At 44.2% G+C, this 17,230-nt stretch overlaps 1 protein-coding gene across 1 annotated transcript in view; it reads left to right on the top strand.

Annotated features, from left to right (window-relative positions):
• The window catches only part of LOC8023073 (receptor-type guanylate cyclase Gyc76C), a 183,684-nt gene that overhangs the window by 157,689 nt on the left and 8,765 nt on the right, over positions 1-17,230 (top strand). Inside the window, 6 exon segments of the mRNA XM_042294397.1 lie at positions 962-1,102; positions 9,121-9,244; positions 10,852-11,095; positions 13,551-13,649; positions 14,729-14,820; positions 15,475-15,771. Of these exon segments, the coding sequence (XP_042150331.1) occupies positions 962-1,102; positions 9,121-9,244; positions 10,852-11,095; positions 13,551-13,649; positions 14,729-14,820; positions 15,475-15,771 (997 nt within the window).

Raw genomic sequence — 17,230 nt, forward strand, 5'->3', positions numbered from 1 at the left:
GAATAAGGACGGCTGTGGAAATCTGGGAGTTTGTGGGACACTTGGGGTGCTATGGGAACCCTTGGGGTACTTTGGGGAACACTTAGGGCAGGGATTCTCAAATTGGGTTCTATGAGAAGGGACCCCAGAGTCAAGATTTTCCCGAGTTCCTAAATTTCCTCTGTCGTTCCTGCCCCTAAGTAAAGTGCTGTTTCAGCCTAAGCACAATTTCAGCATATACGAGCTGTATATTGATGCTTAGCTATGTCCCAAACATTCCTTAGCATGGGCATTATTGTTTATAAGGTCTGTAGGCTTTTGCACTGCTTTATTGCTCTTTATTGTCTAAATGACAAGAAAATTAAGGAAGGGTATTTTTGATTATCAATGAAGAGAAATTCACATTTCTCGATATTGAGAAGTTTAAGAATTCCAGATTGCTTTAGGGGACTCCTGGGGTGCTCTAGGGGGTCCCCCTGGAGCAGCTTAGTTTAAGTTTAAGAACTTATGCCTTATGTTCCCAACTAAATCGACCTTTCTCAGCTCTATAATGATTTTAGCCGAAGGTAAAGATTTATGAATGCCAGGTGAAGAAGATTTATGCAAGAATTCCTGCTGAGAAGGGTCATAATGAAGTCGACGGGAACCGGAAATCACTTCGCTACCGTACAATACCGTGCATCCGCCCATACCACATTAAGCGCCTATACCCAAATTTGTAAAATCGGAGAAAATATGCACAGTACATTGATATGTAGAATTGATGACCAGACAAGCGCCCATCCCCCATTTTTTCATTATTATCTCAAAATTTTGAGTGGGCGCTTGCCCGGTATTTTACGGTATATTCGCTTCTTTGTTATACATGGACTCCAAAGAAGTAACTCGGAAAAAAAAAATAGCACGGGCTGCCACAGGCACATGTTTATTGTGCCTGCAGAAAGCAGTCGCTGTACACTGTGGTTGTTGCTGTCCCCTGCAGGAAGCCCAACATCATGGACAACATGATAGCCATGATGGAGAAGTATGCCAACAACCTGGAGGAGCTGGTGGAGGAACGCACCTGCCTGCTCGAGGAGGAGAAGAAAAAGACCGAGGCACTCCTGCACAGGATGCTGCCCAAGTGGGTGTCCGCACGTCCAGCTTTCTTCTCTCATGGCAGTCAGAACCTAGAAGTTGGAGAAAATCCAGAGAAACTGGGGGATGGGCACATGATTTAGGCCTGCGGGAAAAACTTGCAGAAAGGATGCAAGGTAGGGTGGGCACCTTTTGTAATAGACCTATTGCCAGGTTACAAAAGGGCCAAGGAGAACGTATTATAGTACATGCATTCCACGCTCTCGCCTGATTTGAAGTAAAGAATAAAAATAATTTTGTCACTGCCGAACACACTTTGCAATGTGACATGTGTTTTATAATTTTGCTTTAGAACAGTTGCCGATGCAGTGCATCTAACTACACTCACTACACGCTCCATGGTGACTGTACCATTTCATTAAAATAAGTGAGTTACAGTTGTTTGTCCATTGCGAAAGGGAAAAGATTTATGTCGATTAGTCTACGACTAAAATGGTTCAATGTTGAAAGTATGATCATGCTATTGAAATATTTATTGGAGCTTAAATGAGGCAAGGTATAGCACAGGGTATGGAAAAAGTGCATCCGAGATAATTTTGTAGTACTGTTGAAATTTGGGTACTTTGGTTATGCATTAAGAAACTATATAAACACGAAAACGGACTTCTGCTCGTCCTTCGTTTGTCTTTGCACTGTTTTTAGCTTCTTAACTAGGGGCGTGCGAATATTTGAATATACAAACTCAAATCGAATAGAAAGTTCCCGAATAATTCGATTCACGAATCGAATTCCTAGTATTCAGTCACTCAAATATTCGAAATATATGGCCAAAGACGCGCGCGGAGCTGACAGAAAAAGCCTTTTTTTCTCCCGAAGTGAGCGCCGTGATGTTAGATGGACCATGCAAGAAACACCTCTTGGTCCCACCATTCCACAAAAATCTATTGCACAGGTTTGACTATTGCACAGGTTTGAAAAAAGAAAAGTTACGAACGCCACAAACTTTATAGCACGCAGATTTACTCACGTTCGTAACACGATCTACCCTTGAATCGCAACCGAAACTAGGGATGCCGCAAACTTTTTTCGAATCGAAGTTTCGATGATCGAATCAAGCGGTTCGAAAGGTTTGAAAGATTTCGAATTTCCGAACTTTTCATATCGAGAAATTTTACGGAAATTCCAGTTCGAAGCTTTTCGAACTTTCTACGCTAAGAAATTCGATAATTTTCGAACTTTCGAATTTATTAATCTAAAGAATTCGAAAATTTTCGAACTTTCGATTCCTGAAAAGTCAAAAGTTCGACGAACTTCGAATTTTTAGGGTAAAAGTTCGAAGTTCGTCGAACTTCGGAAGACGGGCGGGCGGTTTCATTTGGATTTAAGCAGTGAGGTACATTCGTAATTTTTTTTTCTCGCATTTTTACATGTTGTGCCGCATTCTTTGCGAAAGACAATGCCATTTATTTCAATCATCTGGCATGCTTGGTTTTAAAGAAATAGATTCCCGAAGGAGCGAGGAAGGACGACGGGTTTTTGACAGTTGTCGTTTGTGCCACATTTGAAGCGCGCTATAGCCGAAGATATTTATGGTAGAGATGTTAAACTTTTTAGAAATGATCAATGTATAACCTAGGTAAGTGTCGTCTTAAGATATTATTATTGTTGTTCAAGACGAGTTTCGAAGGAATATCCAAATATGTATCTACAGGCAATTATACCCTAAACTTGTTTTTTTTTTTCGTCGAAATTGTTTGAGGTATTGCATTTAAATTAACACCACAGACAGTACATGTCATTACTATCAGCAGAATACAAATTAATATATACATTGTTCTTTTCACGTTGAGGAATAAATTAACTCGGGAAAAAAGATTTCTAATATTGCTCAAATTCGGCACGTCATAAAAAAAAACAAAAAAACATTTATTATTATTATTTTTTTTTCATTTAATTTTTTTTTGGACGTGTTTCTTTTAGCCTGTACACATTTTGGTAGGAGAAATTTGTTTCGTAGTTCTGGGTCTCTGAATAATCAAGAATACCACACTTCCGGTGGATCCTTGATAGTTTTTTTTTCTTCAGCTTTTTATTGTTTGCATTTATTGTTATATTTATTTATTTATTATTTTTTTACCAATGGCACAGTTTTAGGTCGAAAAGACATAGCTTTGAACTTCCGAACCACTAAGCATGTGACGAGTAGTGCCTTCTGACAACGAGTTTCTAACAGTAGCTGTACATATGCATAAATAGTTTCAGAATAAAATAAGCTCGACCATTCCCTCTTTCCCCGTATTGTTTTCTTTAACAGCCCGAAATATCTGTGGGGGGGGGGGGAAGAGGAGACTGAAGCCCTCCCCCCGTTTTTCCTCTTCCGACGCTGCTGGTATGGTAGAACGCTCCTCGACCTCAAGTTGTGTCGGCTTCTGTGCTTTTTGCTCGGCATTTCTTCCATCTCCGAAAATAAACCTCCAAAACAATTACAAACTAAAAAATTGTCAAGGTGCAGGCAAGCTGGTGTATGTTGATCATGATGCAAAATCCCAAGACTGGGAATGAAATTCGCAAGAAATAGTGTAAGAAGAAAGAAAAAAAAGGGACAGGACAACGTCTCAAACTCAGCAGAGTTGAGTTTGAGATGTTGTCCTGAGCTCAGTTTTCAGCTGAGTTGAGTTTGAGACGTTGTCTTGAGCTGAGTTTGAGACGTTGTCCTGTCCCCTTTTTTCTGTCTTCCTACACTTTTTCTTTCAAAATTCATTCCCAGTCTCAGGATTTCGCATCATGTACAAACTAAACTTACTCTATGCCAGCGTCACTCGGGCGGTGTTCGAGCGGATTACTACCAGCGTGCAAGGGGGTGGGGAGGCAGTTTGCCAGATTGCTTCAAGGTTTTTCTGAGCCTCAAGTGACCCTCAACCACCTGCCTGCCCCTGGCCGTTTCAAACTGGATGAGTGTCGTTAAACAGTGCGTTCATGTGACCACTACTGCATGATGCACGTTAGAGACCCCCCTCCCCCCCTCGGGCTGGCGGCCACAATTACTGATCTGCACACGTCACTCTGCACTGGCAAACAGTCCAGCACATCCGGGACACTCGTCGTCTCATTTAATTGCCTGACCAACTGCGCACAATCTGAATATCACATCCGAACATTTCTAAACCTGATTTCGTGAAAACCAGTGAGGCATGAAAACATTATTTGAGACTGAAACTGTGACGGAGCATGAAAACCGGACTTCAAACTTTGCGCACTTGGACTTTAAAGAATTTTGAAACCTAAGTTTCTTTTTCAAATTTAGTGCTAAAAGAGAATAGACACCTTCGAACTTTTCAAACTTTATGTAGAAAGAAATTCGAAATCTTCGAATTTATCGAACTTCATGTCTATAAGAATTCGAAACGTTCGAATTTTTCGAATTTCAGATTTAAAGAAATTCGAAGCATTCGAATCTCTCGAATTTCAAGTTAGGAAAGTTCGAAATCTTCGAATTTCTCGAACCTTAAGTAAAAAAATATTCAAAATAATCGAACCCGAACTTTTAGAAACCGCGAAAGCTTCGAATTTTCGAATTCGAAACTCCACGATTTTCTAAAGTTGCGAATTTTTCGAATTCGAATCTCCGTACGGTCGAAAATATCAAAACCTTTCGAAATCGAACATCAGTTCGGTTAGAAAATATCGAAATCTTTCGAAATCGAACCTAGGGTGGTTCGCGGCATCCCTAACCGAAACATCCCATTTGTGCGCTTCCAGAGAGGAATTGTTGGGAAGCCGGAATTCTGCGCCATGCCAAATTATTTTCACGAGTAAAGCCCCTCGTTTCAGATTGAAGCGCCAGTGTAAAACAAACTCGCCGTGCTCACAGAAATCGGCGACTGCACGATCACAGAAAGAAAACCACGTTAACCACGCCAATAAAACCAGCCAAGTTATTGTCGTCGTTTCTTTGTTTTGTTTTTTTTGGAACCGCAAGTTGCAAGTTCTGATTCGGAATGAAACGGAAAATTAGTGTGCCTAGATTTGGAAGGGTTCCAAACCATTCGATAGCCGCATTTGAATTACGAACAGCGAGAAGGTGACGAAAAGACGAAAGTGTTGATCGGGGTTGGGCAGGCAGGGCAGACATTGTCGCTCTTCCGTTTGCTAGCCTTCTTTCTATGCGACAACACAACACATACACACTTACGACCAATCTACGCTGGAGCCGTCTCCATGGTTTCAGTTTCGCTTGCTCCCTCTTTGAAATCTAGGCTCTCTAAAACAGGATAGATGGAAGGGATAATTAATCCATAGTGACAGTTGGACGGTGACTTGCGCCACATAACCACATGTGTTTTTTTTTCTTACTTTAGATTATATTGTTTAAGTCTGTTTACTCAGATTTAACACCTATCTGTTTATTTATGTGAAATAAAATCCCGGGTGCCCTTTTTCCTCCTTAAAATGGAGACCAAATATTGCAAAATGCCCCTTTTCTGAGATATACAAATATAAAAAAAAAAAGTTGCGGTGGTGTTAGGTTGTGCTTTTAACGAAACAAAAAGCACTCGTGGCTGTAACTTTGGGTTTTTTGTGACGTTTAGGCTAGATAGATTACTGTTTGTGCCATAAAATTGGATCTTTAGTGCCCAACGTCCAACAGCAGCTGTTTGTTTTTTCCCTGAACTTTTACACGTTTTAGCTTTCGTTCCGTACGAGATGCACATTCTGCACCAGGTGCATACTCTGCACATGTAAAAATCTCATTCATAGCACACTTTGAAAAATTCCTACAAATAAAATCACTAAAAACTACTTCGCAAATAATCCACCGCTCTAGCAATTTACAATATAGTAATTTTGAGGTACAAAAATGAAATCAAATAAACATTGCGTAAAATATTAGGATTTGTCGTTCACATCCAGCAACTTAACCACAAAAACAAAAAAAATAACGCTAAATTGCTTCCGTTTAAAATGTTGACTCCGTTCATGAATTTGTTTGACTAGAATTACAGCTAGATTCATAGAGTACATGCCCGGGCCAGTTTATACAAATTGGTCGCGATGTTGACTTGTAGCACAGGTGACCCTCTTGCTAACATGTCGAGTGACATCATTAATCACACATGAATTGAGTTATGCAGCAACCGAAAAGGTACCTGCAATATTCCCATTCTAATTTCGCTTCCCCTAAACGGCATACCTCGCAATTCGACAACTGCCACGAAAATCTAGAGTCTTTATTCTTGTCATTGTTCCAAATTATTGGAAGTGTTTTAACTTCTAACTAGCCCTCTTTTAATTAGTTACTGGTGTGAACAGTGAAGGAAGTGACATAGGCAAGAAAGAAATTTCGTCGGTTGAAGCAGTCTTTATCAGGATCAAACTACTTCGTAAATGCTTTTCTAATAACTGAACTCTCGTTTCGTGAACAAACACAGACTTCCGCATTTAAAGCATAGGAGAAACTGCGTGCGATTCTAAGACATCGACCGCTGTCGTTCGGGCACATTTGCATTTAAAGAATTTATCATGAGAATCGAGAACATCTTTTCTTTTTGTATCTACACGCTGTCTTTTTGAATGGGTAAAATGTTTTGCATCAGATTTAGTACTAATTTTGTTCTTTTTAAATGCAGTAATTTAGACCTCGGTGGCCATTTTTGTTCTGTGACTCAACGTTAAAAAATAAAAGGTTATACCTCAGAGGTTCGTGAAACCATTGCAGTATTCGTATCATTCGCTGGGAGTAAGAGTGTTCAGTTGCACTGGCAGGCCAGATATCGAATCTAGAGCACTTCCTTGCAGTCAGTACCCATCGAAAACTGTTGAGGGGCGTCTTAAATGCCAGCTCCTTGAAACGCCTCTTTGTTGGTGGCTATAGAGACGGTATCCGGAAGATTTATCGGCACCTTTTCGCTTGTTCCAAACTTATCCTTCTGGAATAAACTCCATATGGAGTTTCGCGAAAAGGTTAAAAACAACATGTGTGAACCATCTGCATTGCTTGCTTAACGCTTGCTTAACTTCCTACCCACAATTGTTTGTAAAACACGCTAAGGAGGCCCCAGTACAAAAGAAAGCTCCATAATAACCGTCCTTCCATCAAGCTCCAATTTAAAAAAAAAAATCTAACAAGGGGCATGGGAGGCCATGTTAAATTTTTGTTCTGGCACGCTCTTGCACAACGAGCTCACAAACGCCAGCTGACCTAGAGACGGGAACTTTATGACATCCTTGCTTCTTTGTTGAGGAAAAGAGAACGAGAAGGCCATTGCGCCAGAGGCCCTTCGGATTGTATCTTCTGCTTTTTGCCTAAACCTCCTTTAAAAAAAAAAAAGAATGATTAACATTTTTAAATTTTCAGGGGCCAGCGTGGGGCCCCCGACAGCCTGGGGCCCAGGGCTGCAGCCCCCTTAGCCCGTACCTTAATCCGGCCCTGACCCAGATGCCCATTTTGATCTCGATGAGCATTGTACCGATCTGTGGTTGTGTATTACTACTGCTTGGTGTACGTACATTAAAGGGGTTAGGATACTTCAAAAACTAAAATATGAGATGACTATGCTGTTAAAACCCATTGTATGTTCCTATATTTTTGCTAAATTTGTTTAGTAAAGCACCTTTCACATGCAAGCGAGCAGGACCAGGAGAGACAAGACCGGTTTTTAAGCCTCTTGCGACGGCATAAGACCTGCTCCGCAGCAGCGCATCCGGTCCTAAGACGTCGCATGAGGCTTAAAAACCTGTCTTGCCTCTCTCCGTCCTACTCGGTTGCAAGTGCTTCCTCATTTACCTACCGGAGTTTCCTCGTTTACCTTTCGCGTTTCGAACATGTAGTTTCGAGATGGAGACGTCTATGGCCTCACTCGCTTCGTTGGTGTCTTCGACACTGATCGCAGCAGCGATGAGAGTGGTCGTCATCGAGAGATGTTGGAAGCTGGTCATGTTGACTTCGACCCACTGGCGAAATCATTGCAGACAAACTCACCTTCGTTTGCGACGGTCTCGCATGGAAGAGTACTCGGCCGTCAAATAATTAGCGCACAAAACCATCGCGTCTGACGAAGCCCATTCATTGCGTGCAACTTTAAGTTTCCGCTCTTTTCGTTGCATAGGATTTTTCGACAACCACAACGAGAAAACCAGTGGCCCTGTACATTCAAATATGCCACCACACAACAAACTTTGTAAAAAATTGGGAGCTGCTTTAGAGTTGAGAGCCACGCAAGCCTTCTTTGAAACCCAACGCGTGTGATTGGAGAGGAAACCGTCGAGCCCAAGGTTTTATAGTGATCCAGCCAGTGCACATGCACGCCAGGTGGAAGATCAAAGGGCAAGGGGGTGAGAGCAAGAGTAGTCGAGTAGCGTTGGAATAACCGAGCAGTGTGAGAGGGTGCGATTGTAGCATGGTGAGCATGGTGGGGCGCTTAGAAAGAGAGCGTTCAGCTGCATGTCGAGATCATCTGGTTTGTGGGCATATTAACGGCATTAGCGCACACGTATGAGGAAGAAAGAAGGGACAGAAAAGAGCGCTTCTCTCTTCCTCATACGTGTGCGCTAATGCCGTTAATATGTCTAACTACCAACTAGCCCAGTTATCAACCCTTTTATGGTTTGTGGGCCCTATTATGTGACTAACATCTTCAGTCTTGCCATGGTCGCCAGATGAGAATGATCAACATTTGTAAATTATTTACTGCAATTACATAGGGCTCTAACAATCATGAAACCTGGTGTATATGCTAAGTGACCAATGAGCACTTCATTTCAAGACTAATCTACCCCTTCAATTTTTGTTCCTAATCCCTTTAAAGACCCCAGACTAGCGGGGATACTGCACTGACGAAATTTCTCATCTGCAGCTAAGACTGACTTGTCGCTGTTTAAACATACACGCAATGCAATTACTTTTTAAGCTGTTCTGAGCCTCTTTCATTTCCATTGCTCAGTGATGACCCTGCATAATCTTCAATTAGTCATGAATGGTTCCTTTTTTTGTGCAACGGGTGGACGTGAAACGGGTGAAAGAGTGAGTGAATGGAGGGCTGATGCAACGTGTTTTGGCACTTGCAGGTCTGTAGCTAGTCAATTGATGAGGGGTGAGCTGGTGGTGCCGGAATCCTTCGACTTTGTCACCATTTACTTCAGTGACATTGTGGGCTTCACCGAGATGTCAGCCTCCAGCACACCACTCCAGGTCAGTGACCATCCTAGACTCCAAGATGGAAGGCGTGCTGGCCTATGCAGAACCTTATCAATACCGAGGCTCGCTCTGAAATTGACTGCAAAAATCGGTACCTGCCCTTAGTGATCTCAAATTTCCATTCATTTTCACAAATGGGGATATGTTTGTGATTTGCGATTTGATGATATGATGTGATAATGACGATGATGATAATGTTATGATGGTGATGGGATTATGGTGATAGACTAGTGCAGGGGTTCTCAAACTTTTTGGTCTCACGGAACCCCAGGAAGCCTCACAAACTGCCGCGGACCCCCCCCCCCCCCCCCCCCCCCCCCCCCCTTCCCCCCCCCCGCCCACTCCATATTTGCCGACCGAGAAGCAACAGATGCACAATTGTAGGCAATTTTGCTTGTGTTGCTTCCCATATATCCCCACCATGTCAATCACAATGTCAGTACAAAGTGAGATAAAGGCACTTTGCATGGTCCTTCCGTGCAGCCTGCGGCGTGGGGGGGGGGGTTGCAATTTGAGTGCTCGCGGAACCCATGAGACCAGCTCGTGGAACCCCTATGTTCCCCGGAACCCTGCAGTTTGAGAACCCCTGGACTACATGATGGGGGATGTTTTAGCAGATGGTGATCTTAATTTATTTATGATGATGAGGAGGCTGACGATGGTGATGAGCAGTGCATGGATGGGGAATGTTTGTGGCAGGTGGTGGCGCCTCCATTGATCTATTATGATGATGGGGATGAACCACTGCATGGATGAGTAATGTCTGGCAGGTGGTGATTTTCATTGATTGATTAAAATGACAGTGATAATGGCAAGGATATATGGTGGTGAACCAGTGCATGTATTTATATAGGAAATGTTTGGTAGGTAGTGACCAAGATTTATTTATTATTATTACTTTATTATGATGGGAGTGGGGATGGTAATAAAATAGTACATGGGGGGGCAAGTGGGACCTTATGGATTTATCATGATGATGCTGATTAAGGTGATGTGGGTGCACAAATGGGGACTTGACTTATTTATTTATTGATTTGTTGTTGCAATATGGCTTTGACAGGTGGTGGTGGCCTTTCTGAAATTATATGTACTCCTGCTTCAGCCAATTGATTGATTGGTTGTTGTGACGTCTGTGTGGCAGGTGGTGACCTTCCTGAATGACTTGCACATCTGCTTTGGCTGACTGATTGATTGGTGATTGATTGCGTGATATCTGTGTGGAAGGTGGTAACCTTCCTGAATGTCCTGGGCACCTGCTTTGACTGATTGATTGATTGGTGACTGATTCTTTTATGTCCGTGTGGGAGGTGGTTACCTTCCTGAACGACCTGTGTACCTACTTCGACTGACTTATTGATTAGTTGTTGCAATGTCTCTGTGACAGGTCGGGAACTTCCTAAAGGACCTTTACACCTGCTTTGACTGATTGATTTATTGGTTGTTGCCTCGTCTGTGTGACAGGTGGTGACCTTCCTGAAAAACCTGTATACCTGCTTTGATTGGTTGACCAATTGATTGGTCATTGTTTGCGTGGCAGGTGATGACATTCCCGAATGATTTGTATAGACTTATTAATTGGTTGATTGTTGTTTGTGTGGCAGGTGGTGACCTTCCTGAACGACCTTTACACCTGCTTCGATTCTATCATCCGCCACTACGACGTGTACAAGGTGGAGACCATTGGGGACGCCTACATGGTGGTGAGCGGGCTGCCCATCCGCAACGGGGATGCCCACGCCCAGGAGATTGCCTCCATGGCCCTGGAGATCCTGGACGCGGTCAAGCACTTCGAGATACGCCACCGGCCGGGCACCACGCTCAAGCTGCGCATCGGCATCCACACCGGTCAGTTCTGGTGCATGCCTTAACAACAACTATAATAATGATAATAGTAATTTAATCATACGTAGAAATAATAAAAAATTTAACCTTGCCTTGATCATTTTGTTAAACCCGGAAACCCCAGAATGTGTCAGGCATGTATTATGTGTGCGTTATGATTAGCTATGCTCCGTTGTACTAAGTATGAATCACCAGCAATGTTCACCTGCTGAATATATATGACTTGCTGCCGACGGTCGCCCATAGACTAAGTGTGCTGGACTAACTATGGTTCGCTGCCGGCTGTCTTCTGCTCACTAAGGGCCCTGGACTGAGTATGACTTGCCGCCAGCGGTAGCTTGCAGACTAAGAATGCCGAACCAACTATGCTGGACTAAGTATCAGTGAACGTGGACAGTCATGTGCTACTGCAGGCGACCGTCCGCAGCAAGTCATATGTACTTATTCCAGTTGCTTGTGCCCTCAATCATCTCCTACTCGTAGCGCCGAGCAAAAATGTTGAACTGCGGAGTTCGATTCCTACTGAACTCCTTGGCGAGTCTCTCTGGTTTCAAATTGTTTGTGGTTATGATTATGTATGAATTATGACGACTGATTGTGCTTTCTACATTCTTTGGAACATTGTGTATTGCCTGCTACGGGCTATGCACCCTTTATGTTACCTTGGCCTGCGTGTAATGCTTTTCTATCACACTCGAGCGTTGAGGCCCGTTCACACACTTGTGTTTAAAGAGACGATAATCGGAGTGAGCGAACGTGGCGGTTTTCTCTTCCACACTTTCGGGGATCACGAGCCAAGTGCAGTACTGCACAGCTGCTTATGGTGTTTAAACAGCAGTACACCAATTTGTGAAACATTATTGTTTTCATTAAAAAAAACAATGAGGAACAGATTAATTCCCATTCACGCACTTGCGTTTGACTCCGACCGACTGAGGCAAGAGTGGTTTTTAAGCCTGTTAGGACGGGTCACGATCGGATGCGCAGCAATGCAGCTGGTCGTAAGCCATCGCGAAATTTTTAAAAACCGGTCTTGTCTCAGTCAGTTGGAGTCGAGTGCCAGTGTGTGAACGGGCCTCTAGAAGCTTCTCTATGAAATCCAGCTCATAAATACATTCCGTATTAAAAATAAAAAGAAGATACTTAGTAGCACATAGGTTGAGCTACTCTGGGTGGCTTGCAAGGCTAGGAAGATAGGTAGAGAACTGTGCACATGAGCCTCTGCTAGCTAGCGTAAATGAAAACAAAAAAAAAAGAGGTACAGGGATAAAAGGAAAGTAATATAAAGGACGAAGGCGGGACAATAAACTCTCTGCCTTTGTCCTTTATGTCGCTTTCCTGTTATCCCTGTAACTTACCAGCACACTCCGATTCTTCAAGAAAAGAAGGTAGTTTCTCCTAATGTTTATTTAATTGCATAGCTTTTGAGGGTTGTTTACAGTTACAGCGCAGCACTAGGTGCTGACACGGCGGTGGCTTTGAACAATAATGGCGCGCCGCTCCACCTGACTCGGCCCTTTTCCTGTTTACACAATGCGGTGCTAACTCGGTGCTGAGTCAGCACTGACACTAGCACTCATGCAGCTCTGACTGCGCCATCTCGCTGCACCGCTGCATGGATGAACTGACTTTTATAGGGCCTAATTCTTAGCATTTTCATGTCTGTGCTGTGATGTAGCCTTGATAGAGAAGGTAGACTAAGTACCATCAAGTCGCACAGTGTCATGTGATAGTGTGATGCCTCGTGATGTGACCTGAAATCTTCACATGATCAAGTTGCGTAATGATGCATATACACTGAAGTTTTGCGCTATCATAATGTGACATTGTGACGTCATGTCACATGACGCAGTGACCTCACATGACACAGTGACCTAGCTCATGTCACACAGTTACCTCACTTAATACAGTGATTTTTTTTTTTTTTTTTTTATTGCACGAAAATTGTTTGTTCACTGGCTGCCGATGGGGCTGAGGGCCAGTCAAGCTTCTTGTTGAAGCTTTTTCCCTTTTGCTCCACCATTTTTTTAAATGGAAATAAAGATTATTATTATTATTATTATTTACCTTATGTGACACACTGACCTCATGTGACACAATGACCTCACATGACACATGACCTCACATGACACCATGATGTCACAAATGTCATGTCATGGCGTCACCGGATGTGCCAGAGAAGCAGCAACACAGCGAGAAGAATGGACACAGCGAGACAAAGAGGACCTTTAAATGCTACGCATTTCGAGTTCCTTTGGGATATACCTAAGAGACGGGCAGTTTTATTTATTGGCTGCATTGCATCAAAATCAGATGTGATGTTCTCCAAAGAGTTTTTTCCAGTTTCCTCAAATTTTATTTTAAGTTTAGTCTTTTTTTTTATGTTTGTCATCTGCAGCCAACTTTTGTTTGAAACGACATGACAGGAGTCTTAACTCGGGTTTTCTGTCCTCCTTAGGTCCAGTCGTGGCGGGGGTTGTTGGCCAGACAATGCCGCGGTACTGTCTCTTCGGGGATACCGTGAACACTGCATCGCGGATGGAATCCAATGGAGAAGGTGCACTATCTATTGTTTCGTTTTTGATTGTAAAAATGTTTTCCTTCTCCATGGTAAAGTTACTGCCTCCGAAGTATTGCCTGGTTTTTTTACCAAACCACTACTTAGTAGGACCGAACCCTGCCATGGAAGGAAATACTCGCGTCTCATTGGCGGTTTCTTAAGTTCCGACAGCATTTCTTGCGGTAGCCCTTCACTGAAAATTCGAATTTGTAACACTGAATGAATGTGCACGTGCGGGAGACTGAGAAGTGGATAAATTGGAGAATAAAATTCCAAACATGCTTCACAGGGTGTTGAACTGAGGATCTCAATATTGTGAGCCTGACGCTTAACTACTAGTATGCCAAGGGGGAAACTGGTGAGGCGGTGGTTAATAAATGCGATAAGATTTCTTTTGCTAATCGACACTGCAAAATGTGCTAGTGGCATGAGCGGGTAGCTTCAGCTTTTGCTCCCGCTGCTTGAGGGCTCAAAAGCACTGAAACAAAATGGAACGCAAGAAGCTCACACTTGTTTCCTCCATAGTCCAGGGACTGCCCAGCTTCCAACAGGGGGCACACTATCGGAAGGGATCTATGATAGAAGTCATATGCCTGCTGGTAGTGTTCCAGTCGACTTCACAGTGCCTCGCAAGTGAAAGGAGCGAACTGATGTGGACATCGCTGAACAGGAGCAATGGCCCACATAGACTCGGCGTATTCGTCATGCCAATGAGACGCCGGAAAAGAGAGAGTAGCGTTTGTCTAGGGGCAGAGAAGCAAAGTGGGCTCATTCTGCTATGACCGAGGGCTGAGTGGGGTAGCAAAATCCATCTCAATTTGATTGGAAGATTAGGGCCTCCGTGGAAGAAACATAAAAATGCCCTCGCATTTCAATGTAGACTGCAGTGAAGCGTCACAGAAACACAGCCGCCTTTTCCCACATGGCAACGTTCGGTCATGTGCTATGATGACGCGTAAGTTGCGATAGTTGGGGGATTTTAAGCCCTTTTAAAGAGGGCTTAGAGCTTCACAAATGTTGGAGGGATGTTGTCTGTTTGTCGAGTGACCTGACTTGGATTGCATTGGCTGGTGCAGCACTCAAGATCCACATCAGTAGCCAGTGCAGAGATCTGCTGACTAAGATCGGCGGCTACGAGATCATCGACAGAGGACTTGTCAAGATGAAGGTACTGCCTGCATCGAGCCATTTATTGATTTATTTGTTTATTTAATAATATCATTCAGTCAGGCACTATCCTTAGGGCCCAGAGGCAAGTAGAGAGGGGTAGGGCATGAAAATTCACACAGTAAGTGAACAGTAAAAGTTAGAAGAATGGAATTTGGTGAAAAAAAATTATTGTTCTGGCATGATACTAGCGAAGGTGATTGTTAATCTTTTTAACTGGATCAATCAGTGGTACGCTTACTAAAGGTGGTGGAAGTTGGTTACACTCGGATTACTCTCTTGGTAGGTGGCACCATACGACCATCTTCCGAAATCAGAAAAAATGGGACAAGTTCTGATCGTGGCTGTCTGTGCACTTTTGTTAGGTGATCACTCGACCACGCTGCAAAACATTGATTCATGGGACGTCACGTTGCACCACAGCTTAACAGTTACCTTGCCTACATCTGTTTATGTTTTTGACACCACAACTTCAGACCATGAAGTCACATGACTCTACGTCCCACAGTCCAGATTTGCATGTATATCGCAAATGTATTCCGCATATGTTACGTTTGCGCGGTAGATAAAAGGAGCGCACCTTCATTTTTCCTAGCGATTTAAGGGGAGCTGTCGGCCGATTGCTACACTGCCCCGATCTTTGCACGCTGCGCAGGGTAAGGGCGAGCTGCGCACCTACTGGCTGACGGACCACACGCTGGGGCCGCAGCACCGGCGGGCGCCCACCCAGCCGCTGCCGCAGCCGCTCTTCAGCGTGGCCGACACGGCATGCGCCAACAACAACAACACCTCGGCGGCCCCCCAGCAGCAGCAGCATCGGAGCCCCAAGCCGGAAGCGTCCTCCGCGCTGCCCCGGCGAGGTTCGCTTATCCCCAAGCTGCCAGACTGCGACACGGACGCTCTGCTCGTGGGTGCCGGACTCATGAACGGATCCGTCATGGGTAACATACAGGTATGCCTTCATCCTTGTGTCTCGGTCGTTTCGGTGGCTTTTAGGTGAAGCGTTGACCTACGAGTATCCAGGTGGCGCGTTCGAATCCCGGCCAAGCTGCCCACAATTGGAAGGGGGCTTGTTAAGGCGAAAGTCTTATATGTCTCATGGTTCAGTTCTTGAGCAAAAACAAGTCGGCGACACGAAAGGAATGAAAATCGACAAGAGAAAAGGTATCAAAGCGTTTACGTGACAACTGCGAATATTAATATTCCTCCGAAAAGACGTTTTGCCCTTGCCCCTTGGCTGGCGTCGAACCAACGACCTTTTGTTCAGTAGTCCGAAGCAGTACCCCCGCCACGGTGGAGGGGTACTGCCATATCTGTAAATCATGTGTCTGTCTTCAATGCATCGGCGCTTGGGCTTTCGCCTTCAAGTCGTCTTGGGGATATCATAAGAGACCCTGTGAATTTTTGTGGAGATGGCCGGTGCCTTGCGGTCGAAATTTCGGCTGCACGTACAAAAGGTTCCCGGCTGGTCGAAATTAATCCTCGGTCCTCCGCCGGAGCCTGCCATATGGCTTTTGTTGGTTCGGCACGAAAAAAACCCCAAATTTGGTTTTAGACTTCGTTTCTTTTTGTAAAGGCCGATTCAAGGCCCTTTCACGGTGTAGCATTTGACTGCCCTTTCTCGGGTTACGCTGTGTCATGACTGCAAGTTGCCAGACCATTTTTGCGTCGTATGTTACCTGCAAAGCTACTCCTTGAATTGCTTACTCCTCTGCGAAGTACGGACGTCTCAGTGATTCGCGGTCGAAACTCGCCGTAAGCCCTCATAACACGGGTTTCATATTTACGGCATATGCGGTGGAGCCCCGATTAGGTACCCCTTGTTTACGCAAAGCCGCACATTTTACGACGATTTGGCACTGTCCCAGCAAACTCCCCATAGAAATAATGCTTGTATTAGAAGTTCGGAATTCACGACTTGCGCATACGCGAGTCCCGCGTCGTACAACGATCCTGGTGCGTCGTGTCGCGGACGAAAACGGACGAGGCGTGAAAACGAAACTGCGCTGGCAAACATGTATTTCTCCTTCCCCCTGGAAGACCGTCCTTCATTCAGTCCCCTTCACCACCACCCTTACTGTTTTGCTTTTGTGTGCCTCCCTTTTGTTTTAATTTCTTTCTTTGACAATGTGCTGTTGGACTGTGATCCATCGAGCCGTGCGGTTGCACGCGTGGGCTTGTGCTGTGCTTTCGGAAAGCAAAAAAGGTGTCAAGTCTTTGTGCGTTCTCTGTTTATGATTTTCACGTGGTCTTGAAAAACTATACATCCCTATGACCATGTGGACCCGTTGCGACTTATGGATATTGTCGAACACTGACGACAACATCGCCATTCGCAATACAGTGTCACTCGTTGAAGTTGTCATTAGGGGAACTACACAATGCCAATTGTACTTTGGACGTCTGCATGC

Source organism: Ixodes scapularis, unplaced genomic scaffold, assembly GCF_016920785.2.
Source record: "Ixodes scapularis isolate PalLabHiFi unplaced genomic scaffold, ASM1692078v2 PGA_scaffold6__148_contigs__length_123643588, whole genome shotgun sequence".
Lineage (NCBI taxonomy): Eukaryota > Metazoa > Arthropoda > Arachnida > Ixodida > Ixodidae > Ixodes > Ixodes scapularis.